The 25,907-nt window shown below is 50.6% G+C and overlaps 2 protein-coding genes across 4 annotated transcripts in view; one reads left to right on the forward strand and one right to left on the reverse strand.

The window, feature by feature from the left end:
- Positions 1–23,959, forward strand: Ercc1 (ERCC excision repair 1, endonuclease non-catalytic subunit). Its single transcript, XM_045133734.1, has 10 exons — positions 1–73; positions 408–507; positions 5,919–6,140; positions 12,429–12,532; positions 13,645–13,744; positions 14,738–14,814; positions 19,967–20,066; positions 21,943–22,014; positions 22,140–22,208; positions 23,858–23,959. Exons 2-10 carry the CDS (start codon positions 415–417, stop codon positions 23,909–23,911), a joined length of 891 nt encoding a protein of 296 aa, XP_044989669.1. The 5' UTR covers positions 1–73; positions 408–414; the 3' UTR covers positions 23,912–23,959.
- Positions 23,799–25,907, reverse strand: part of Polr1g (RNA polymerase I subunit G) — a 4,990-nt gene continuing 2,881 nt past the window's right edge. For all 3 annotated transcript variants that reach the window (XM_045133733.1, XM_045133732.1, XM_004670283.2), the window contains one exon: positions 23,799–25,360. In XM_045133733.1, the coding sequence (XP_044989668.1) occupies positions 24,130–25,360 (1,231 nt within the window). In that variant the 3' untranslated portion in view covers positions 23,799–24,129. The remainder of the gene's footprint in view (positions 25,361–25,907) is intronic.

Consider the following 25,907-nt stretch of genomic DNA (forward strand, 5'->3'; position numbering starts at 1 on the left):
CCCGGGAGGTGTGAGGTCTCGATGGCCCGGCGCTCTCGTCGTCCAGACCTTGGGGAAGAAGAGGCCCGCGCAGGTAGGGCGGCGAGGGGCGGGGGGGCGTCCGATGATGGGCAGCCACGGAGGCCCAGTCACTGCTCTGCATATGACAGGGCACCGACTGGGCTTGGGCATCGGGTCCAGGTGTAAGCCCAAGGGGGTACGGGGACCCGGTCTCCGCCGGGGGTCCTGGAGCGTGGGACGGGGAGGGGCGGGACGAGCGCGCGCGCGGACCAATGAGGGGAGGGATGACGTCAGTGGGCGGGGCAGCGCTTAGAACTGGGGATGTTGCGGGGGGGAAGTGGCTGTGAGTCCCAGGGGGTCCTGATGGAGGGTAGCGAAGGTAGACCCCGAAGCCTCGTGTCTCTCAGACCCTAGATGGACCCTGGGAAGGACGAGGAGGGGGTGCCACAGCCCTCGAGGAAGAAGTTTGTCATCCCTCTGGATGAAGACGAGGTCCCTGCCCCAGGGGTAAGGCCAGGGTGTGTGGGGGGGGAGGGTGCTGTTGGGAGGCAGGGCTAGACCCGGGGTGGGGGGGTTGTTGCAGGGATAAGGGCAGCGAGGCATCTGTGGGACCCTAGTGTGGGTGTGAGGCCGGCTTTTGAGGCCTGTGGGTCACTTTGGAGAAAAAGCCCATCGCTCTCTAGCCGGCTCAGTTTCCCCGTCTGTAAAATGGCACGGCAAGGTGATTACGAGAAGATTCTAAGCCAGAGACTAAAATGTCACCTATCAGTCGGCATGTAATTTTTTTTCTGTATCGTTGCTGCTAGCTTTGGGGTGTGTGTGTGTGTTAAAGTTCATTTTATTTTATTTATTTACTATTTTATTTATTTTAATTTAATTTTGTCTTTGAAGGTAGGGTCTCACTGTAGCCCAGGCTGACCTGGAATTCACTATGTAGTCTCAGGGCGGTCTCGAACTCACGGCGATCCTCCTACCACTGCCTCCAGAGTGCTGGGATTAAAGGCATGCACCACCATGCCCAGCTTACTTATTATTTGACAGAAAGAGAGAGAGAGAGAGAGAGAGAGAGAGAGAGAGAGAGAGAAAATATGGGCGTGCCAGGGCCTCCAGGCGCTGCAAATGAACTCCAGACTCATGCGCCACCTTGTGCATCTGGCTTATGTGGGTCCTGGGGAATCGAACCTGGGTCTTTAGGCTTTGCAGACAAGCATCTTTAAGCCATCTCCGCAGTCCTATTTTTAAAATTTATTTATTTATTTATTTTTGGCTTTTCAAGGTAGGGTCTTGCTGTAGGCAAGGCTAGTCTCAGGCTGACCTTGAACTCAGCAATCTTCCTACCTCATCCTCCTGAGTGCTGGGATTAAAGGTGTGCGCCATCATACCTGCTTTAAAAGTTTATTTAATTCTTTTGAAGATTTATTTTTATCTATTTATTAGAAACAGGTGCACCAGGGCCACTAGCCACTGCAAACAAATTCCACATGCGTGCACCACCATGTGCATCTGACTTAAGTGGGTCCTGGGGAATTGGACCTGGGTCTTTAGGCTTTTTTTTTTTTTTTTTTAAATGAAACATAGTGAATTCCAGGTTAGCGTGGGCTAGAGTGAGACCCTGCCAAAAAAAGAAAGAAAGAAAGGGAGGGAGGGATGGCGGGGGCTGGAGGGATAGTTCAGCAGTTAAGGCGTTTGCCTGCAAAGCCAAAGGATCCATGTTCTATCCCCCAGGACCCATGTTAGCCAGGTGCACAAGGGGGTGCAGGCGTCTGGAGTTCGTTTGCAGTGGCTGGAGGCCCTGGTGCACCCATTCAGCTGTCCCCCCCATCCCTCCTTCTCTGTCAAATAAATAAATACAAATAAAATATTGGATTGACTTCTTATCAGAAATCATATAATAAAAGGAAAGAAAGGGAGGGAGGGAGGGATGGAGAGAGAAAGAAAGAGAGAGAGAGAGAAAGAAAGAAAGGAGAGGTAAGTTTTGGGGTGGGAAGAAATGACTCAGTGGTCTAAAGGTATTTGCTGTCCCAAATTCAATTCCCCAGCCACCCAAGTAGAGTTGGATGGGGATAAATTTGTAGCAGTAAGAGACCTGGTTCACACACTCTCTCTCATGCAAGTGAAGGAAATTTTAAAAAAAGAAACAAAGAAGTTTGAGCTGAGCATAGGTATCACTTTCATAAAATTTGACGCTAGCGTAGACTAGAAAACGAGGTCCTATCTCAACCGTCCTCTCTCCCCTGCAATGTCTGTGCTTTTAACAGCTTGGAGGAATTTTTTTTTTTTTTCCAATTTCATGTAGCTCAGGTTGGCCTTGAAGACCTTGTGTGTAATTCATCGGATCTTCCTGCCTGCATAACCCAAGCACCGGGATTACAGGCACGCACCACCACACCTATTGACGGGGTGCTGGGAATAGAGCCCAGAACTTCACCTATGCAAGGCAGACACTGTACCCGCTGAGGCACATCCCCAGTGCGCTCTCTCTCTCTCTCTCTCTCTCTCTTTTTTTTTTTTTTTGGAAAGCCTTTTAAAAATATTCATTTGCAAGATGAGGGTGGGGAGAAGGAGGGAAGATGTGGAGGAGTATGGGCATGCCAGAGCCGCTGGCCATGCTAACTGCAGATACATGCACTACTTTGTATATCTGGATTTACAAGGATACTGGGGATTGAATACAGGCTGGCAGGCTTTGCAAGCAAGTGCCTTTACCCACTGAGCTATCTCCCCAGCCCTTGGAAAGCTTTTTTTTTTTCTAAGTATTAGTATTATTTATTCTTAAATGTATTATTAGTTTATTTATTTATTTATTATTATTATTATTATTATTATTTTGGTTTTTTCAAGGTAGGGTCTCACTGGAATTCACTCTGTAGTCTCAGGGTGACCTCAGACTCACAGTGATCCTCCTACCTCTGCCTCCAGAGTGCAGGGATTAAAGGCGTGCGCCATCATGCCCGGCTTGTTTTTTTTTTTTTGATTGACAATTTCCATGACTGTAGACAATATCCCATGGTAATTCCCTCCCTCTCCCCACTTTCCCCTTTGAAACTCCACTCTGCATCATATCCCCTCCCCCTCTCAATCAGTCTCTCTTTTATTTTGATGTCATGATCTTTTCCTCCTCTTATGATGGTCTTGTGTAGGGAGTGTCAGGCACTGTGAGGTCATGGAGATCCAGGCCATTTTGTGTCTGGAGGATCATGTTGTAAGGAGTCCTACCCTTCCTTTGGCTCTTACATTCTTTCCGCCACCTCTTCCGCAATGGACCCTGAGCCCTGGAAAGTGTGATAGAGATATTTCAGTGCTGAGCACTCCTCTGTCACTTCTTCCCAGCACCATGGTGCCTTCTGAGTCATCCCAAGGTCACCGTCATCTGAAAAGAGAAGGTTCTCTACCAAAAGTGAGAGTAGCCTTAGTAGATGGCTCAGTGCTCTTTAGCTGGTGGAAGCATCAGGTAGATTCTCACAGGAAAGTAGCAGATGCTGTTTTGACTACCGTCTGTGTGCTCCAAAGAAGTCGGGTGAAGGATTGGGAGTATACTGGGGGAGGAATCACTTTATAGAAAGGCTTTGGGAGGGCTTCTTCTATCTTGAGAAAGATGGGCACAAGGTGTGAGAGAAGGCAGCCATGAGATCATCTGGGAGGACAGGGAAAGGGAAAGTCAGTTCAGAGCTAGAGACACTGCTCAGTGGTTAAGGCACTTGCCTGCAAAGTCTAATGACTCCAGGCCCGATTCCCCAGTACCCATGTGAAGCCAGATGCACAAAGTAGTGTATGCATCTGGAGTTCATCTGGAGCGGCTGGAGGCCCTGGCACTCCAATTCTCTGTTTCTTCTATTATTCTCTGCTTTCAAATAAAAAATGTGTTTTTAAAATTTTTATGTATTTATTTTATTTGAGAGAGCAAGAAAGGGAAAGAGGCACAGAGGGAGAGAGAGAATGGGCCTCCAGACATTGCAGACGAACTCCAGATGTCTGTGCCACCTTGTGCATCTGGCTTACGTGGGTCCTGGAGAATCAAACTGAGGTCCTTTGGCGTTGCAGGCAAATGCCTTAACCACTAAGCCATCTCTCCAGCCCCAAATAAGAAATATTTTTAATAATATTTTAGGGCTGAAGGGATGGTTAAATGGTTAAGGTACTTACCCACAATGCCAAAGGACCCAGGTTCGATACCCCTGGACCCACGTAAGCCAGATGCAAAAGGTGGCGCATGTACCTGGAGTTCATTTTCAGTAGCCCTGGCACATCTGTTCTCTCTATATGTGTGTGTATCTGCCTCTCTTATCTCTGTACTTTATTTATTTGAGGGTGTGGGGGAGAGGCAGATACACACACACACACACATATATTTATATGTATATAAATATATATATATATATTTTTTTTTGAGAGAATGGGCATGCCAGGGCCTCTAGTCATTACAAATGAACTCCAGATGCATGTGCAACCGTGCACATCTGGCTTACATGGATACTAGGGAATTTAACCTGGGTTCTTATGCTTTGCAGGGAAGTACCTTAACCACCAAGCCATCTCTCCAGCACCCCTTCCCATATATTTAGTTTCTTTTTAATTTTTTTTTTGAGGTAGGGTTTTGCTCTAGCCCAGGCTGACTTGGAATTCATTATGTAATCTCAGTAAGGTAAAAAGGAGACATAAAGGGTAGAGAAAGGAAGGGAGGAGGATCCTTAATAGGTTGGTATTGTATATATGTAATTACAATGATTGTAATGGGGAGGTAATATGATGGAGAATGGAATTTCAAATGGGAAAGTGTGGGGGTGGGAAGGGAGGGAATTACCATGGGATATATTTTATAATCATGGAAAATGTTAATAAAAATTTAAAAAATAAAAAAAATAAATAAATAAAAAATTTTTTTTGAGGTAGGGTTTTGCTCTAGCCCAGGCTGACTTGGAATTCATTATGTAATCTCAGGGTGGCCTTGAACTCATGGTGATCCTCCTACCTCTGTCTCTGGAATGCTGGAGTTAAAGACATGTGCCACCATACCTGGGCAAAAAAAAAAGGATATATGTGTGTGTGTGTGTGTGTGTGTGTGTGTGTGTGTGTGTGTAGTCTCAGGGTGGCCTCAAACTCAGGTGATCTTCCCATCAATGCCTCCGGAGTGCTGGGATTAAAGGCATGCACCACCATGCCCTGCCAAAAAAATATTTTTTTAAATAAGGCAGAACACGGGTGCACAACATGGTGCCTGTGTCTGGAGTTGGTTTGCAGTGGCTAGAGGCCCTGGCATGCCACCAGTTCTTTCTCTCTCTCTCTCTCTGTCTCTATCTCCTTGCAAATAAATATTCAAAAAAAAAAAAGGTAGGGGCTGTAGAGATGGCTTAGCAGTTAAGGTGTTTTCCTGCAAAGCCAAAGGACCTAGGTTCGATGCTCCAGGACCCACATAAGCCAGATGCACAAGGTGGCGCATGCATCTGGAGTTCGTTTGCAGTGTCTGGAGGTCCATTCTTGCATGCATCTGGAGTTTGCAGCGGCTGAAAGCCCTGGCGTACCCTTCCCCAGTTCTCGCTCTCTCAAATTTATATATATATATGAATAAGCCCGGCATGGTGGCGTACACCTTTAATCCCAGCACTCAGGAGGCAGAGGTAGGAGGATCTCTGTGAGTTCGAGGCCACCCTGAGACTACAGAGTGAATTCCAGGTCAGCATGAGCTAGAGTGAGACCCTACCTCGATAAAAACTAAAAACAACAACAAGGCAGAACATGGGTGGGCGGACAGGACAGTGGATGGTGGCTCTTGACCAGGCTGGCGGCTGGCTTCTGTTGTAAGTCCCTGCCCTTGGGGCCTTCCTTTGAAAGGCTTGTGGAAGGCAGAGGGGCCCCACCCGCAGAGGAGGGAGGACTCCAGGTTCCCTTCCTGACTCCCCCACCCTCCTTTCTCCCCACAGGCCAAGTCCTTATTCAGATCCACGCGAAACCTTCCCACGGAGGCGACTTCAGCCCAAGCAGCCCCTCAGACATACGCTGAATATGCCATCTCCCGGCCTCCGCCAGGGCCCGGGGCAGGGGACACCGGCCCCACGGGCTCGGAGCCCAGCACAGGAGAGACCCCGAACCAGGCTCTGAAACCGGGGGCGAAAACGAACAGTATCATTGTGAGCCCCCGGCAGGTGAGGAACTTGGCGCGCTGTGGGGCTTCTGCGGGGAACCCCAGCTCCAGGGATTGTGGGGGGGCAGTAGAAAGAGGCCAGAGCCCCGCTCACCTCGCTGTCAGTACCCGCATGTGTTCACTCCTCCTCTTCTCCACGCATTCCTTCAGCCATGTGGGGGAGGAGTCCAGTCCTTCACGTTAGGGCTGTTAGGCTGCTAGACAGCTCCGCTCCTGTTTCCAGGTGTGTTCATTATATTTATTTATTTTTGGTCTTTTCGAGGTAGGGTCTCACTGTAGCCCAGGCTGACCTGGAATTCACTCTGGAGTCTCAGGGTGGCCTCGAACTCACAGCGATCCTCCTACCTCTGCCTCCCTAGTGCTGGGATTGAAGGCGTGAGCCACCACGCCCGGCTCTGCATTTTATTTATTTGTTTGCAAGCAAAGAGAGATAGAAAAGGGACAGAGAGAATGGGCGCACCAGGGCCTCTAGCCACTGCAAATGAACTCCAGATGCCCCTGCCACTTTGTTCGTCTGCCTTCACATGGCTACGGGGGAGATCGAACCCAGGTCGTAAGGTTTGGCAGGCAAGCGCCTTAACCACTGAGCCATCTCTCCAGCCCTTGGTTTGTTCATGTAGTTGCTGACCTGACATTTCATCCCTGATCTGACCCACAATAGCTGTGTGATCTACGGTAAGTGACTGAGCCCATCTGTGCTTCTAAATAGGAATTGGGCACCTTACTTACATCACATATATGAACGGAGTGCCAGGTGTTATTTGCTATATACGTATCAAGTGGTAGATGGGAAACAGGTCGTGTCTGTCACTGGTTGAGCTTTAAGTTTTTGTTTTGTCTTTTATATATATATTTATATATACTTTTTATTGACAATTTCTTTTTTTTTAAAATTTTTTTTGTTTATTTTTACTAATTTGAGAGTGACAGAGAGAGAGAGAAAGAGGCAGATAGAGAGAGAGAATGGGCGCGCCAGGGCCTCCAACCACTGCAAACCGAACTCCAGATGCGTGCACCCCCTTGTGCATCTGGCTAACGTGGGTCCTGGAGAATTGAGCCTCGAACCGGGGTCCTCAGGCTTCACAGGCAAGCGCTTAACCACTAAGCCATCTCTCCAGCCCTATTGACAATTTCTATACTTACAGACAACAAACCATGGTATTTCCCTCCCCTCCCCTCCCCTACTTTCTCCTTCATAACTCAGTTCTCTGTCATATCCCCTCCCTCTCTCCATTAGTCTCTCTTTTATTTTGATGTCATCATCTTTTTCTCCTGTTATGAGGGTCTTGTGTAGGTATTGCTAGGTACTGTGAGGTCTCGGATATCGAGGCCAAATTCTGTCTGGACACCTGTATGTAAGGAGTGGTACCCTTCCTTTGGCTCTTACATGCTTTCCGCCACCTCTTCCGCAGTGGTGGGTGTGAGATGTTTCAGTGGTGGACGCTCCTCCGTCCCTTCTTCTCAGCACTATGTTGCCTTGTGGGTCTTCTCAATGGTCATCGCCATCTGAGAAAAAGAAGCTTCTCTTACCAGAAGTGAGAATAGCATTAATACATGAGTATGAACATTAAGCGTAGTGCTTTCAGGGCAATTTGGTGAGAGTAATATATGCATTTATCCAGACATGAGCAGGCCTTATACCCCTAAGGCTCATAGACTTTTGATTAGGTTTTCAGTACCAGGCACGTATTCTCTCCCATAGAGTGGGCCTTCAGTCCAATTAGAGAGCAGTTGGTTTCCCCCAGAGCAGACAGGCCACTATTGCACTCGTTCAGTCATTTGGCCTGTCTGGCCAATTGTCTTTCGTTTTGATTTTTTCGACTTGTTTCCAGGCAGGGTCTCACTCTAGCCCAGGCTGACTAGAGACTCACTGTGTAACCACAGACTGGCATGCACTACTGTGACATACTTTTTGTTTTCAAGGAAGGTTCTTGTGAGCTGGGTATAGTATGCATGTCTTTAATCTCAGCACTCGAGAGGCAGAGGTAGGAGGATCGCTGTGAGTTCGAGGCTACCCTGAAACTACATAGTGAATTCTAGGTCAGCCTACCTTGAAGGGGAAAAAAAAAAAAGGTAAGTTCTCACTCTAGCCCAGGCTGTCCTGGAACTCAGTCTGCAGTGCCAGGCTGGCCTCTTAAGTCATAGCGATCCTCCTACCTCTGCCTCCGAAATGCTGCTAGGATTAAAGGTGTGTGCCTCTACACATGGCCTATGGGCGTGTTTAAACATTTTAATATTTTACTTATTTATTATGAGAGAGAGAAAAAATGGGTGTACCAGGGTCTCTAGCTAATGCAAACAAACTCCAGGTGCATGTGCCACCATGTACACCTGGCTTATGTGGGTTCTGGGGAACCTGGGTTCTTAGGCTTTGCAGGCAAGTGACTTGACCACTGTGCCATCTCTTCAGTTCCCCTTTTTCGGAGGGGGGACAGGGTTCTTGCTGTATCCCAGGCTGACCTGGAATTCACTCGGTCATCTCAGGGTGGCCTCGAACTCATGGCCATCCTCCTACCTCTGCTTCCCAAGGGCTGGGATTAAAGGCATGCGGCACCACACCTGGCCCCAGCCCTTTAAAAAATTTCTTATTTTACTTTATGTTTTCAGAGAGAGAGAGAGAGGGTGCATGCTAGGGCATCCAGCTGCTTCAAATAAACTCTAGTTGCATGCGCCACCTTATGCATCTGGCTTCCGTGGGTCCTGGGGGATCACACCTGGGTCCTTTGACTTTGTAGGCAAGCACCTTAACCACTAAGCCATCTCTCCAGCCCCTCTTAAATATTTTATTTATTTACTTACTTTGAGAGAGAGGAGAGAAGTGAGACAGACAGACAGAAAGAAATAATGGGCATGCCAGTGCCTCCAGCCACTGCAAATGAACTTCAGATGCATGCACCACTTGCTGGGATTATAGGTATGTGCCACCATGCCTGTATTTGAAAATATTTTTACTTGCGAGAGAGAGAGAAAATAGGTGTGCCAGCCCAAAGTATTTTAAAAATAAAACAGCCTTTAATCCCAGCACTGGGGAAGCCAAGGTAGGAGGATCGCTGTGAGTTCGAGGCCAGCCTAAGACTACATAGTGAATTCCAGGTCAGCCTAGGCTAGAGCAAGACCTTACCTAGAAAAACAAAATATATATATAAATAAATAATGCATCTAAGCTGTGCATGGTGGCACACGCCTTTAATCCCAGTGCTTGGGAGGCAGAGGTAGGAGGATCGTCATGAGTTCGAGGCCACCCTGAGACTACATAGTGAATTCCAGGTCAGCCTGGGCTAGAGCGAGATCCTACCTCGAAAAACCAAAAAAAAAAAAAAAAAAAAATCTACAATTTAGATGAAGGAATGTCTAAGGTAGTGTAATACCTAGAGCAGTGTCACGTGCTGTGACCAGCACCTTCTACAACCTTGCTGGGATCACCCACATCTGCGTCTGCTGGGAAGCTCTTGAACTCCGTGCCTGTCCTTTTGGGTTATGGAAGCTTCAAATGCCAACATGATTGGTAACATCACTGACCACTGGTGACCACTAAGCCTTGAGTCCTGTTCTCCCCAGAGGTTGGGGTGGGGCCAGCCCAGCTCTGTTTTATGTTCACCAGAAGTGGCCACTAGGAGTCACCTCAAGAGAACCTAGGACACCCCTGTCCCTCAGGAATTCCACAGGACTCAGGAAGTCCATGTTTGATGTTATCACTCAGGAAATTCCTAGGGTCTCAGTAGGGAAGTCTCTGGAACTCTGGAACCAAATGTCCTGAACCAAAGGTTCTCTTTGTGTCCCTGTTGTCCAAATGGCTAATTCTGTTTTTTTGTTTTGTTTTGTTTTGTTTTGTTTTCCGAGGTAGGGTCTCTAGCCCAGGCTGACCTGGAATTCACTGTGTAGTCTTAGGTTGACATTAAACTCATGGTGATCCTCCTACCTCTGTCGCCCGGGTGCTGGGATTAAAGGCATGTGCCACAATGCCCAGCCAAATTCTTTTTTTTTTTTTTTTTTCTTGGTGTTTTGAACTAGGGTCTCTCTGTAGCTCAGGCTGATCTGGAATTCACTATGGAGTCTCAGGGTGGCCTCGAACTCATGGCAATCCTCCTACTGCTGCCGCCCAAGTGCTGGGATTAAAGGCGTGCACCACCATGTCCAGCCAAATTCTTTTTATTATTCTAATTCTTTTTATTAATTTGTTTATTTGCATCTGGTTTTATGTGGATACTGGTGACTTGAACCTGGTCTTTAGGCTTTGCAAGCAAGTGCCTTAACTGCTGAACCATCTCTCCCCCAAAATGTGTTATTTTTTTTTTTTTTTTCGTTTTCTGAGATAGGGTCTCACTCTAGTCCAGGCTGACATGGAATTCAGTGTGTAGTCTCAGGGTGGCCTCAAACTCGTGACAGTCCTCCTACCTCTGCCTCCCAAGTGCTGGGATTAAAGGCGTGTGCGCCACCACACCCAGCCTACATGTGTTATTCTTTAATCAGTCATCACGTGGCTCGTGTTCCTCCCCATAAGTTTATCTCAGGGACCTTGGTCACTGCAGTAACCCCATCATGGTGACACAATACATGTCCAGTTAATGCTTAGTGAGTGGAGTAGGCTTGGCTTGTACAAAGAGTTTCTTTCTTGGGCTGTAGAGTAGGTTCTCACTTGAGCGGGGGTGGAATTGAGACGGAAGGGCTTTGAGCAGAGCCAGCTGGGGACGCTGGGCTTTCTTCCCGGGGGGCACTGGGGAGCCCTGGCAGGTCTTAGGACAGGGGAGGGGCAGTTAGTGTTTTAGGATCATGTCATTAGCAGAGTGGCCAGGGGCCCCGTCAGAGGAGAGGAGAGAGAAGAGCCCTGGACAGCCTGGAGCGCTGGACACAGGCCATTCCTGATGTAGAACCAGGAGGAGGGGCAGGTGCGGGCCAGGCTGCGGGCGCAGGGAGATGGATGGTCGCAGGCAGATGGACGTTGGAGCTGGGGCAGAGGCTCACTGGAGGGGGCAAGGCACCCTCTAGCCAAGGGTGGGGGGTGAGAAGGGTATAGGTCAAAGCACCTCCGGTGAACTGACAAAACAATGACCATTTCATGGGCTACAGAGATGGCTCAGTTGTTAAAGGCATTTGCTGGCAAATCCTGCTGGTCTGGTCCCCTACAGGTCCCCAGTACCCACGTAAAGTCAGATGCACAAAGTGGCACATGCATCTGGGGTTGGTTTGCAGTGGCTAGAGATCCTGACACTCATTCTCTCTCTGTCTTTTTTTTTTTTTAATCCCCTTTTTTTGGCTTTTCGAGGTAGGGTCTCAGTCTAGCCCAGGCGGACCTGGAATTCACTCTGTAGTCTCAGACTGGCCATGAATTTACAGCAGTCCACCTCCCCCTGCTTCCCGAGCGCTGGGTGCTGCATGCGCCACCACGCCTGGCCCCCCCCCCCCTCTGTCTCTCTTTTTTCGGGGGGTGGTTAAAGGTAGGGTCTTGTTCTATCCCAGGCCAACCTAGACTCACTGTGTAGTCTCAGGCTGGTCTCAAACTCACCATGAAATTCCTAGCTCTGCCTCCCGAATGCTGGGATTGAAGGTGTGCCATCATCCCTGGCTTCTCTTTTTCTCTCTCTCTTCCTCTCATGTGTTTGCAAATGAATAAATGAAGAAAATATTTGGCTTAGTGGTTAAGGCACTGCCTGTGAAGCTTAAGGACCTGGGTTTGATTCTCCAGGTCCCACATAAACCAGATGCACAAGGTGGTACATGTGTCTGCCCACCCATTCTCTCTCCCTCTCTCTCCCACTTTCTCTCTGCCTCAAATAAAAATCAATTTAAAAAAATTCTTAAAGAAAAGAACAAGCTGGGCGTGGTGGTGCACGCCTTTAATCCCAGCACTCGGGAGGCAGAGGTAGGAGGATCGCCGTGAGTTCAGGGCCACCCTGAGACTCCAGAGTGAATTCCAGGTCAGCCTGGGCTACAGTGAGACCCTACCTTGAAAAACAAAACAGCCGGGCATGGTGGTGCACGCCTTTAATCTCAGCACTCAGGAGGCAGAGGTGGGAGGATCGCCAGGAGCTTGAGGCCACCCTGGGACTACAGAGTGAATTCCAGGACAGCCTGAGCAAGAGTGAGACCCTACCTCGGAAAACCAAAAAAAAAAAAAAAAAACCTTCCGGATCCCATGCTGAGGAGTGTGGGAAGAGAAGCTGGAAAAGTCCCATGCCAGGGTGGGCATTGGGCAGGCGGCTTTGGGTAGAGGTGGGGAAGGGGGCTGGCCTTTGTCACAGTCCAAGCGTCTCCCCAGTGGTGACTTCTGCTCGCTCTTCTTACTCTCCAGAGGGGCAACCCTGTGCTGAAATTTGTACGCAACGTGCCATGGGAATTCGGTGAAGTGGTTCCCGACTACGTGCTGGGCCAGAGCACCTGTGCCCTCTTTCTCAGGTGAGAGATCGGGGGGCACGAATCAGGGCCAGAGGGGGTCATTCCACTGTGCTTGAGTTCTGGCCTGTTCCATGAGAGTGCTGTCATCAGCCCTTGGGGCTAGGGGCCATCCTGTAACCCTGTGTTAGGAGAAGAGATTGTGTATGGTCTCAGATGTCCAGGTCAACAAAAGCTGGGACTTGATGATGTGTCTGGTGGGCCTGGACCCCTGGGTCTGAGGGAGGAGGGCTGGGCCTGGATCCCTGGGTCTGAGGGAGGAGGGCTGGGCCTGGACCCCTGGGTCTGAGGGAGGAGGGCTGGGCCTGGATCCCTGGGTCTGAGGGAGGAGGGCTGGGTCTGGACCCCTGGGTCTGAGGGAGGAGGGCTGGGCCTGGACCCCTGGGTCTGAGGGAGGGGGGCTGGGTCTGGAGCCCTGGGTCTGAGGGAGGGGGTCTGGGCCTGGACCCCTGGGTCTGAGGGAGGAGGGCTGGGCCTGGATCCCTGGGTCTGAGGGAGGGGGGCTGGGCCTGGACCCCTGGGTCTGAGGGAGGAGGGCTGGGCCTGGACCCCTGGGTCTGAGGGAGGAGGGCTGGGTCTGGAGCCCTGGGTCTGAGGGAGGGGGGCTGGGCCTGGACCCCTGGGTCTGAGGGAGGAGGGCTGGGCCTGGACCCCTGGGTCTGAGGGAGGAGGGCTGGGTCTGGAGCCCTGGGTCTGAGGGAGGGGGGCTGGGCCTGGACCCCTGGGTCTGAGGGAGGGGGGCTGGGCCTGGACCCCTGGGTCTGAGGGAGGAGGGCTGGGCCTGGACCCCTGGGTCTGAGGGAGGAGGGCTGGGCCTGGATCCCTGGGTCTGAGGGAGGGGGGCTGGGTCTGGAGCCCTGGGTCTGAGGGAGGGGGGCTGGGCCTGGACCCCTGGGTCTGAGGGAGGGGGGCTGGGCCTGGATCCCTGGGTCTGAGGGAGGAGGGCCGGGCCTGGACCCCTGGGTCTGAGGGAGGAGGGCCGGGTCTGGAGCCCTGGGTCTGAGGGAGGAGGGCTGGGCCTGGACTCTTGGGTCCTGGCCTCCCTGACAGGAAGGGGACGGAACTGCCTCCGGGACATCAAGAACACTGATCCCCAGCCTGCTCTGCCCTTGCAGCCTGCGCTACCACAACCTGCACCCAGACTACATCCACGAGCGGCTGCAGAGCTTGGGGAAGAGCTTCGCCCTGCGAGTCCTGCTGGTCCAGGTCGATGTGGTAAGCGGGATTGTCTCTGGCTGGCCTACATCTTCCTGTCAAAGTGCCTGTCAGTGCCTTAGAGGGAAGTGAGGCATGGTGGCGCACGCCTTTAATCCCAGCACCGGGGAGGCAGGGGTAGGAGGATCACCGCGAGTTCGAGGCCAGCCTGAGACTATGTAGTGATTCCAAGTCAGCCTGGGCTGGAGTGAGAGACTAACTCAAAGAACCAATAAATAAATAAAAGAGTCAGGCATAGTGGTGTACAATTTGAATCACAACACCCTGGAAGTTGAGGTAGGAGGGTTGCTGTGAGTTCGAGTTCAGCCCGGAACTACAGGGTGAATTCCAGGTCAACCCGGGTTATAGTGAGACCCTGCCTGGGTGGGGAGAAAGTGAGATGTAGCTGACCATAGAGCACTTGTCTAGAGTCCACAGTGAGGGGCTGGGGGCGTGGCTCAGAGGTAGAGCACTTGTCTAGATCCACAGTGAGGGGCTGGGGGCGTGGCTCAGAGGTAGAGCACTTGTCTAGAGTCCACAGTGAGGGGCTGGGGGCGTGGCTCAGAGGTAGAGCACTTGTCTAGGATCCACAGTGAGGGGCTGGGGGCGTGGCTCAGAGGTAGAGCCCTTGTCTAGATCCACAGTGAGGGGCTGGGGGCGTGGCTCAGAGGTAGAGCACTTGTCTAGAGTCCACAGTGAGGGGCTGGGGGCGTGGCTCAGAGGTAGAACACTTGTCTAGATCCACAGTGAGGGGCTGGGGGCGTGGCTCAGAGGTAGAGCACTTGTCTAGATCCACAGTGAGGGGCTGGGGGCGTGGCTCAGAGGTAGAGCACTTGTCTAGATCCAGAGTGAGGGGCTGGGGGCGTGGCTCAGAGGTAGAGCACTTGTCTGTAGTTCACAATGAAGGGCTGGGCATTCAGCTGAGAGTCCTTGGGCAGTCTAAGTGACATTGTTTTCACACTCTGAATACCCACTTTCTCCCAGGTCTCTAGTTCTGACTTTCTTTTCTTCCAGAAAGATCCTCAGCAGGCCCTCAAGGAGTTGGCTAAGATGTGCATTCTGGCTGAGTGCACCCTGGTTCTGTCCTGGAGGTGAGAAACACTCCCCTGCTTTGCCCACCTATTAGCCTGTTTTATTAACAACTTCCATGATTATAAACAATATCCCATGGTAATGCCCTCCCTCCCCCACTTTCCCCTTTGAAACTCCATTCTCCATCATATCCCTTCCACCTCTCAGTCTGTCTCTTATTTTGGTGTTGACAATCTTTCCCTTCTCTTATGATGGTCTTGTGTAGGTAGTGTCAGGCACTGTGAGGTCATGGATATCCAGGCCATTTTGTGTCTGGGGGGAGTACATTGTAAGAGCCAAAGGAAGGGTAGGACTCCTTACATTCTTTTTTTTTATTTATTTATTTGAGAACAACGGACAGAGAGAGAGAAAGAGAGAGCAGAGTGGGCGCGCCAGGGCTTCTAGCCACTGCAAACGAACTCCAGACGCGTGCGCCCCCTTGTGCATCTGGCTAACGTGGGTCCTGGGGAATCGAGCCTCAAACCAGGGTTTCACAGGCAAGCGCTTAACTGCTAAGCCATCTCTCCAGCCCCTCTTACATTCTTTCCACCACCTCTTCCACAATAGATCCTGAGCCTTGGAAGGTGTGATAGATATTGCAGTACTGAGCACTCCTGTCACTTCCTCCCATCACCATGATGCCTTCTGAGTCATCCCAAGGTCACTGCCATCTGAAAAGAGAAGATTCTCTACCAAGAGTGAGAGTAACATTAATATATAGGTATGAACATTAAGAGAAGTTTGATGAGCACAGTATATACATTTAGTCAGAAGCAGCAGACATTACACCCTTAGGGCTCATGACTCCCCATGTTTTAGGTTTTCAGTATCAGGGATGTATTCTTTCCCATGAAGCAAGCCTCCAGTCCAATTAGAAGGCAGTTGGTTTCCACCATGATAGGCATTACACCTGTTGGCTCATCTGGCCTGGCTGGCCAAATATAAGGCTTGCAGTGTCCACTGTTGAGTATCTTCACTGGTGATTTCTCTTTCTCCCATTGAACTGCATGCAGAATGGCTTATTCCTCCTTTCTGTCAGCTGGTCTACATGGAGGACGTTATCAGCTCAGTTCCAGCAGGATTTCTCAGTGGCCTTGCAGCCCAAGTATGTGGAGTCTTCAGCAATAGGGTCTTACCATCTATTCCTGGTGGGAAACCAAGGGCCTTGGCAATGGCCCGTAATGTTCTGGGGGCATCAGGGACCTCCGTGGCCAACAACTCACTGGAAGGTATACCATCCCTGGCCCTGAAAATTTTCTGGTAATAGTCTACAGCTCCTGGGAGTTCTACTGTCTAAAAAAGTAGGTTTCGGGCTGGAGAGATGGCTTAGTGGTTAAGCACTAGCCTGTGCAGCCTAAGGACTCTGGTTCAAGGCTCGATTCCCCAGGACCCACGTTAGCTAGATGCACAAGGGGGCGCACACGTCTGGAGTTCATTTGCAGTGGCTGGAGGCCCTAGCGTGCCTATTCTGTCTCACTCACTCTCTCTTTGCCTCTTTCTCTGTCACTTTCAAATAAATAAATAAACATAATTTTTTTTAAAAGTAGGTTTCCATGAGATTTATTTATATCCTCTTAGATTTTGATTAGCCCTCCCTCCACCTTTCCTTTATTCAATCTCTTTGCCTGACCTCACTTGGGCCTTTTCACCCCCATTAATTTATTTTTTTACTTACATATATACAATACCATCCTATTAAACTGCCTGGGCATGGTGGCACATGCCTTTAATCCTAGCACTCGGAGGCAGAGGTAGGAAGTTCACCATGAGTTCAAGGCCATCCTTATACTACATAGTAAATTCCAGGTCAGCCTGGGCTAGAGTGAGACCCTACCTCGGGAACAAAAAAAAAAAATTCTAAATTGGGTGGGGAAGTGGCTCAGTCAGCCATTTACTTCCTGGTACAGCCTGCTGACCTGAATCGGGATCTCTAGAAGAAAAGTAAATGCCAGGTGTGTTGATGCCCACCAATAATTTCAAGGCTTGGGAGGTGGAAAAGGGGGGATCCCCAGGGTCATCTGGTAGCTAGACCACTTGAGTCAGTGAGTTCTAGGTTCATTGAAACCTTTCTTTTTTTTTTTTTTGGTTTTTTTGAAGTAAGGTCTCACTCTGGCCCAGGCTGACCTGGAATTCGCTATGGAGTCTCAGGGTGGCCTCGAACCCATGCGATCCTCCTACCTCTGCCTCCCAAGTGGTAGGATTAAAGGCGTGTGCCACCACGCCCGGCAGAAACCCTTCTTTATTGAGGTAAGGTCTTACTCTAGTTCAGCCTAACCTGGCACTCACAGCAATCCTCCTACCTCTGCCTCCCACATGCTGGGATTAAAGGCATGCACCACCACACCTGGCTTACCTTTTCTTCAGAAATGATGAGAGCTGCAGAGATGGCTTAGCAGTTAAGGGACTTGCCTGCAAAGCGAAAGGAGGTTAGATTCCTCAGCACCCACATAAGCCAGATGCACAATATAGTGCATGTGTCTGGAGTTTGTTTGCTGCAGCCAGAGGCCCTGGAGTACCCATTCTCTCTCTAAAATAAATTAAAAAAAAAAAACAAAACAAAAAAACACAAAACCCAGCCAGGCATGGTGGCACACGCCTTTACTCCCAGCACTCGGGAGGCAGAGGTAGGAGGATTGCCATGAGTTCGAGGCTGCTGAGACTCCATAGTGAAATCCAGGTCAGCCTGAGCCAGAGTGAGACCCTACCTTGAAAAACCAAACAGAAAAAGAAAGAAAGGAGGAGGAGAGCAAAAGGAGTCATTGCCCTTTGGCATTGGTACCCTCACACACACGTGCACATACCACAGACATCTATGTACATACAAAAAAAAAATATTCATATACCACAAGAGGTGAAGGCAAGAGGGTCATGAGAGTTCAAGGCCAGCCAGAACTGAATAATGAGAGCCTGTCTGCATGTAGGAACTTTTTTGTGTGCCTGGGCACTGGGCCTCGGTGTTTTCATCTGAAAAAAATGGGGTCTTCACAGTTTCATTGTAGGGACCGTAGCAACACAGGTGACATACCTTAGCTTCTGAAATCCCTTGTAGACGTTTCTAAATTAGACTGTAAATCTGGCTAAGGAAGGAATTCCAACTCTAGGATCTTTGTGTTTGTTTTTCTCCAATCAGGCTCCCACACCCTGACTGAGGCTGGTCTAGAACTCTTGGCAATCCTCCTGCTGCCTCTTAAATGCTGGGGTGTACACCACCATTCCCAGCCTCCATGTCTGGATTTCCTGATCCCTCGTAAATGGACTCTCCATCGAAAACATACAAACAGGCAGTTAAGTTCATTTAGAAAAAAAAAAAAAGACAGCCCTTCCTTCCTCACACTGTAAACAAAACTAAACCCTGGTAAATTAATAGCTTTCCACTTAAAAGACAAACTTCAGGGGCAGGAGTGATGGCACGGCACTTTAAAGGTACTTTCTTACGAAACCTGTGGGTCCTCAGTTTACCTCCCAAGCCACCCACATAAAAGGGGAGCAAGCTTTTCGTGCTTGCAACAGCAAGAGCCCCTGGCATGTGTGTACACACGCATGCAAATAAAAACTTAGTCGGGCGTGGTGGCGCACACTTTTGATCCCAGCACTCAGGAGGCAGAGGTAGGAGGATCGCTGTGAGTTCAAGGCCGCCCTGAGACTACAGAGGGAATTCAGGTCAGCCCGGGCCAGAGTGAGACCCTACCTCGAGAAACAAAAAAAATAAATTTACATTTTCTCTGGGTGCAGGCCTTTAATCCCAGTATTCAGGAGGCTGAGGTAGGAGGAATACTATGAGTCTGAGACCAACCTGGAGCTACTGAGTAAATTTCAAGTCAGCCTGGGCTGGAGTGAGACCCTACATTGGGGGAAGAAATTACTTTAGGGATAGAGAGATGGTTCAGTAGTTAAAGGTACTTGCTTGCAAAGCCTGCCAGACCAGGTTCAGTTCTCCAGTACCCATGTAAAAGCAGATGTACAACATGGTACATGCATCTGGAGTTATCTGCTCTCTCTGTCTCCCTCTCTCTCTCACACACACATACACACACATACTTAATTGGTAGAGTGCTTGACTGGAGTGCATGAAGCCCTGGGTTCAGTCCCACTGCTACATAAAACTGGCCATGGGCTAGAGAAATGGCTTAGCGGTTAAGGCGCTTGCCTTCAAAGCCCCAGAACTCAGGTTCAAATCTCCAGGTCCCACGTAGACAGGTGCAGTGACGCAAGTGTGCAGTGTCACACATGTGCACAGGGGGCGCACACACCTGGAGTTTTTTTCAGAGCAGGCTGAAGGACCTGCACACCCATTCTCTCAAAATAAAAATAATAAATTACTTAACTAAAAAACCTCAGCACAGTGGCATATACCTATAAGCCTAGGATTTGGGAGGTGAAGATAAAAGGATCAAAATGTAAGATAAAAATGAATAGATCTGGAGAGATGGCTAAGCGATTAAGCACTTGCCTGTGAAGCCTAAGGACCCCGGTTCGAGGCTCGGTTCCCCAGGTCCCACGTTAGGCAGATGCACAAGGGGGCGCACGCGTCTGGAGTTCGTTTGCAGTGGCTGGAGGCCCTGGCGCGCCCATTCTCTCTATCTGCCTGTTTGCCTCTCAAATAAATAAAAAAAAAAAAAAATTTTTTTTAAATAAAAATGAGTAAAAATTAAAACAAAAAACACTGGGCGTCATGGCACACACCTTTAATCCCAGCACTGATGGAGGCAGAGGTAGGTGGATCGCTGTGAGTTCAAGGCCAACCTGAAACTACATAGTGAGTTCCTGGTCAGCCTGGACTAAAGGTGAGACCCTACCTCGAAAAACACTCAAGAAAAAGCAACAAAGTTAGGTGCTGGGGATACAGCTTACTGGTAAAGGGCTTGTCTAGCATTTATAGGGCCTTGGGTTCTATCTCTAGGATATATATATATATATATATATATGTATGTATGTGTGTATATATATATATATATATATGTATATATATATATCCTATGTTATAAAACAAGGAAGCTGGAGATATGGTTCAGCAATTGCCTGGGTTCGAGTCCCCAGTACCAGAAGCACAAAGTGGCACACACATCTGGAGTTGGTTTGCAGGGCGTTGGAGGTGTCATAACGAAGCAGTCTGGGTCCTGTTACCCTTCCTCTGGCTAACTGGCATCTGTCTAACTGGCATCTGTCCTTCAGCCCCGAGGAGGCCGGGCGGTACCTGGAAACCTACAAGGCCTATGAGCAGAAGCCCGCCGACCTCCTCATGGAGAAGCTGGAGCAGAACTTCCTCTCTCGGGTGAGCCGCCTTCCCTCCCTCCTCTGCACTTCCTGGCTCGAGGATCCGTCGTGCTTCCAAAGGGAGTCCGTCCATCCCCCAGGCGCTCCTTGCCAAGCTTCCCCCATCCCCTGGGCACACCTGCCCTTACTTCACCAGCTCTGTTGTGCCAGCATTCCTCTTCCACAAAGGAAAGCCCAGCTTCCGCTTCGTGCTGTGCCAGGGCCTAGATGTCTAGCTCGCCTCTGAGCATTTACCCTTCTGTTTCCTCAAGGGTGCCCATCTTTTCCCCCCGTCACCACTGGAAGGAAGCCCACCCAGCTAGATCAAAAGCCCCAACGTGGTCCTCACTGTGTGGAAGTGGTTGATCTCCCCCCACCACCACCAGGGGCTCAGCAGTGCAAAGCTAGAGCCATCTTGCCCCCTTTCCCCCCGCCCCTGCGGCCCCATTAGCACTCAGTGCTCAGCGGACGCCTGGGGCAGGGGGTGTTTCATAGACAACGTTCTCCTGGGAGGAGGTGACGCAGTTAAGTGTCCACAGCAACTGTCCTCACTTCGGACACCTGGGGAAGATGAGCAAACACTCTGGAGGCAAGAGAGGGGAGGGGAAATTACTCATCTCGCATCCCACAGCCAGAATTGGCAAGGTGGGGGGAAAAACCCAAGCAGGGGCTGGAGAGATGGCTTAGCGGGTAAGGTGCTTGCCGGCGAAGCCAAAGGACCCAGTTCGGTTCCCCAGGACCCACGTAAGCCATATGCACAAGGGGGCGCACGCATCTGGAGTCGGTTCACAGTGGCTGCAGGCCCTGGCACCCCATTCTCTCTCTCATATAATTAAATATTAAACAACCAAAAAAACCCAGGCAGCAAACCAGCTCTGCCCTCCTACATCGTATTGCAGGCTTTTCTCAGCGCCAAGAAAACATTTTCCCACTCTATGATTTTTCAAATTTTTATTTATATTTATTTATATTTTATTTATATTTTGGTTTTTTCTTCGAGGTAGGGTCTCACTGTTGTCCATGCTGACCTGGAATTCACTATGTAGTCTCAGGGTGGCCTCGAACTCACAGCGATCCAACTACCTCTACCTCCCTAGTGCTGGGATTAAAGGCGTGCGCCACTAAGCCCGGCTTCCTTTGATTTTTTTTTTTTTTTTTTTTTTGAGTCAGGGTCTCACTCTAGCCCAGGCTGACCTGGAATTCACTATACAGTGTCAGGCTGGCCTCAAACTCACAGCGATCCTCTGCCTAGCTGCTAGAAACAACTCCAGACGCATGTGCCATTTTGTGCATCTGGCTTTACATGGATACTGAGGAATCCATACAGGCCACAAGCGTTTTAACTGCTGAGCTGTCTCTCCATTCTTTTGATTTCTTTTTTTTTTTTTTAGTGAGAGACAAGAGTATTGGCCCTCCAGGGCCTCAGCCACTATAATGTAACTCCAGACCCTTGCGCCACCTAGTGGGCAAGTGCAGCCTTGAACTTGCCTCAACTTGTACATCTGGCTTATGTGGGATCTGGAGAGCCAAACATGGGTTCTTAGGCTTCACAGGCAAGCATCTTAACCGCTAAGCCATCTCTCCTGCCCCCACTTTTGATTTTTTCCCCAATATTTTATTTTTATTTATTTATTTGAGAGAGCAGATGCTTGTGCCACCTTGTGCATCTGGGTCATGTGAGTACTGGGGAATCGAACCTGGATTCTTAGGCTTCACAGGCAAGCGCCTTAACCACTGAGCCATTTTTCCAGCCCTCCTTTTGATTTTTGAGAAAGGCAGAGTCTTGCAATGTCCTCTTTGCCGGCCTGGAACTCAGTATGTAGTCCATGCTGGCTTCAAATTTGCTGCAGCCCTCCTGCCTCCCAAGAGACCATCCTGTCTTCCTCCCTTTTCAGGTCACAGAGTGTCTGACCACCGTGAAGTCAGTCAACAAGACGGACAGCCAGACCTTACTGGCCACTTTTGGAGTAAGGAGCCCCTTGCCTCCTCACAGGCCCACACCTCCTCCTGGGAACATTTTGGGTCCTTTACCAGTCGGGGCAGGGTAGAGTTTTATCCCACAAGCCCCAATTCCTACTTCTGTGTTTTCCAGTCCTTGGAACAGCTCACGGCTGCCTCACGGGAAGATCTGGCCTTGTGCCCAGGCCTTGGTCCCCAGAAGGTAAGAACTCCAAAGAGAAGCTTGGGGGTGGGAGGAGTGAGCCTGCAAAAAGTGGGATCCAAGATTTTTAAGTTCTTAAAAAAAAAAAGTTATGTATGTATATATTAGAGGTAGAGAGAGAATGGGCGCGCCAGGGCCTCCAGCCCCTGCAAACAAACTCCAGATGCGTGCACCCCCTTGTGCATCTGGCTTATGTGGGTCCTGGAGAATCAAACTGGGGTCTTTTGGCACTGCAGGCAAATGCCTTAACCACCACCAAGCCATCTCTCCAGCCCTAAAGTTCTTTATATGTGCATTTGAGAATGGGCATGTCAGGGCCTCCAGCCACTGCAAACAAACTCCAGATGCATGTGTCTGGCTTATGGGCACTGGGAAATCGAACCTTGGTCCTTAGGCTTTGCAGGCAAGTGCCTTAACCACTAAACCATTTCTCCAGCCCCTCCCCTTTTTTTCTTTTTAAAGGCAGGGTCGTATTCTAGCCCAGGCTAACCTGAAACACTTTAGCCCAGTCTGGCCGCAAACTCATGACGATCCCACCTCAGCTTCCAGAGTTCAAGGATTAAAGGCATGTACCATGACACCAGGCTTTTTTAGGTGTGGGATGTAGCTCAGTTGGTAGAGCGCTTGTCTGGCATCCATGAAGCCTGGGGTTGCTCCCTAACATCACATTAGATGGCACACGGGTGCACACCTGCAATCCCGACATTCAGGGCATGAGGATCAAGGGTTCAAGGTCATCTTCAGCTGCATAAAGCTCAGGGCCAGGCACAGTAGGTACACCCTTGAGCCCAGCACTTGGGAGGCAGAGGTAGGAGGATCGCTGTGAGTACAGGGTCACCCTGAGATGACATAGTGAATTCAAGTTCAGCCTGGGCTACAGCAAGACAATAACCCCAAACTTCTATACTTTTACTGAGAGGCAAACAGAATGGGCGCACCAGGGCCTCTTGCCCCTGCAAGGGACCTCTAGACACATGTTGCCACCATGTGTATTAGGCTTCACAGACCAGCACCTTCCATCTCTCCAGCCCCATTTTTAAAATTTATCTTTTGGGCTTTTTCCTTTTTTTTTTTTTTTCCCTCGAGGTAGGGTCTCACTGTAGCCCCAGCCTGATCTCAAACTCAAGGAAATCCTCCTACCTCTGCCTCTCAAGAGCTGGGATTAAAGGTGTGCGCCACCACGCCTGGCTCCATTTTATATGTACTATTTTTATTTATTTATTTGACAGAGAAAGCGGGAGAGAGTATGAGAGAATGGGAGCACCATGGCCTCCAGCCACTCGCGCCCCCTTGTGCATCTGGCTAACATGGGTCCTGGGGAATCGAACCTGGGTCCTTTGGCCTTGCAGGCAAACGCCTTAACCACTACACCATCCCTCCAGCCCCCCCTCCCCCTTTTTAAAGACAGAAAATTTTAAGGTTTTGAAAGGCTCACTTAATATCTGCCTCTCTTATACATGGGGAAACAGATTTCAGGAGTGCACAGACCCACCCTCAAGGCCAGTCGAGGGTAGAATCCAGGTCACCAAAGCCCCTCCAAGCTTGGAGGAAAAAAAAAAAGAATAAATAAAAGGCAAACCTCCCGTGTCGATGTAGCAAAGCGTGTGCTGTCTTTAATGAGGATTTCTTGTTTCTCTCCCTCCTCCCAGGCCCGGAGGCTCTTTGACGTCCTGCACGAACCCTTCCTCAAAGTGCCCCAGTGATCCTGCCTTCGAGGCCCTCATGTTACAATAAAGGGTTTCCCAGGCCAAGGCTGTTGTGTGTGCTGGTGTGGTTGCTGGCTGGGAAGGGGCTCGTGGCTGTAGTCGCCTTCTGACCCCGCCCAGGGACCATCAGCCCTTTCTCTCATCTCCACTGTGGACATGACACAGGATGCAGCGGTTCCCTCCTGTGGGAGACACCTCCCCAGTTGGCAGTGTCCCTAGGGAGCCGGCCCCGGTGCCCCACCTTCCTGCTCTGGCTTCTTCCTCTTCTTGGTGGAGCCTTGATGCGTGCTCTCCTCCGGCTCCTGGGGTTGTCTCTGGCTCGTCTCGGCCCCAGGCTCCGTCTCCTTCTGCCCTTTCTCTCTCTTCTTCTTCTTCTCCTTGCTGGGTGCCGGAGCCTCCCCTGGAAGGTCAGTTGGCAGCCCAGCCTCCATCACCCCTGGCCCTGGGGCCACCGTTACACTCTCCCTCTTCTTCTTCTTCTTCTTCTTGGGGGGCACCAGATCCGCCTCGGCCTGGAGCCCACATTCCCTCCACAGTTCAGGCTCTGTTGTCTCCCCATGGAGCCCCACCTCAGTCCACAGGTCCACTAGTGAATCTCCCCGCTTCTCTCTCTTCTCTCTGGGGGACGGCGCAATGGCTTCCCCTTGCAGTCCCACGTCTATCTGTGGTTGAGAGCTAGCTCCGGTCCCATCCGCCGGTTCAATCCCTTCAGCCCCCTTCTCCCTCTTCCTCTTCTTAGTGGGGGACAGGACTGTCCCCACAGGAGGCTCCCCTGGTTTTCCTTCAGGCTCCAGCATCGCCAGGCCCGGCTCTGACGTCTCTGTCCCCTTGGGCTTTTTCTTCTTGCTGCTGGTGGTGGGTGACAGCGGCTGGTCCACAGGCTCCAGCACCTCTGCAGCCTGTTCCATCGCCACAGACTCTGTCACCTCACTGTCACCCAACTGCTTCTTCGTCTTCTTCTTCGTCTTCTTCCTCACCTCCGTGTCTAGGCACCCCCAGGCTGTGTCTACCTCCACCGGCTGGTGCCCATTCACCCACTCCTCGGGTGTGGCTGAGGCCTCTGGCGTCTGCCTCTTCTTCTTCCTCCGCTTCCCGGGGCTGGGTGATCCCGGTGCCACGGCTGACGCGGGCCCCGTGACCGGAGGGCTGCCTCCAAAGGCACAGAAGCGAGGCCGCAGGCCGGCGGGGATCTGTGGTGGGGGGCAGGCTGGAATGGCCTGCAGAGGGGTCCCTGGGGATTCCTGGGGACCCTCAATGATCCTTAAGCTGCCACGAGCAGGCGGGGCACAGAAGAGTCCGCCTCCTGCCTCGGCCGATGGGGCCAGCAGGGTCGTTCCTCCAGCCTCGAGGCTGCTGCGGCCCAGGACCTGGTAGCGGTGCTTCTTGCCCTCTACCTTGCCCTTCACAATCCGGGAGCCAGAGAGAGGGACGCGTCTTCCGTTGAGGCTAGGGTGGGGGGCGGGAGGGGAGAAAAGGGAAGGGCAGAGGGTTTACCAGAGGCTTTCAGCAGGAGGAGAATGGAGGCAAGAGCATCATTTCTGGGCTGAGGGCATAGGGACCTCAGGGACAAGTTCCTGTCTAACTGGCATGAGGTGTCCAGCAGTCTTTTTGTTTGTTTGTTTGTTTTTCGAGATAGGGTCTCACTCTAGCCCAGGCTGACCTGGAATTCACTATGTAGGCTCAGGGTAGCCTCGAACTCACGGTGATCCTCCTACCTCTGCCTCCCAAGTGCTGGGATTAAAGCTGTGGTCCACCACGCCTGGTCATCTTTATGTTTTAATGCATGTGTGTGTGCCTGTGTACATGCACCTGTGAGAAGACCAGAGGATAACTTTGGGTGTTCTCTTAAGTAACATCCTGCCACCCACCTCCTTTGAGACAGCGTGTCTCATTGACCTGCAACTCACCAGTTAGGTTGGACTAGCTAGGCAGCCACATAAATCCGCCTGTCTGCTTCTCCAGCAATGGGCATACAGGCCCACGCCACCACACC

Source organism: Jaculus jaculus, chromosome 14 (assembly GCF_020740685.1).
Source record: "Jaculus jaculus isolate mJacJac1 chromosome 14, mJacJac1.mat.Y.cur, whole genome shotgun sequence".
Classification (NCBI taxonomy): Eukaryota; Metazoa; Chordata; class Mammalia; order Rodentia; family Dipodidae; genus Jaculus; species Jaculus jaculus.

Excerpts from the sequence above, each read along its gene's own strand:
- Ercc1 (XM_045133734.1), top strand. The coding sequence starts at position 415 with ATGGACCCTGGGAAGGACGAGGAGGGGGTGCCACAGCCCTCGAGGAAG. Across the intron at positions 6,141-12,428 it reads TCATTGTGAGCCCCCGGCAG|AGGGGCAACCCTGTGCTGAA; the intron begins GTGAGGAACTTG and ends CTTACTCTCCAG. Across the intron at positions 13,745-14,737 it reads TGCTGGTCCAGGTCGATGTG|AAAGATCCTCAGCAGGCCCT; the intron begins GTAAGCGGGATT and ends CTTTTCTTCCAG.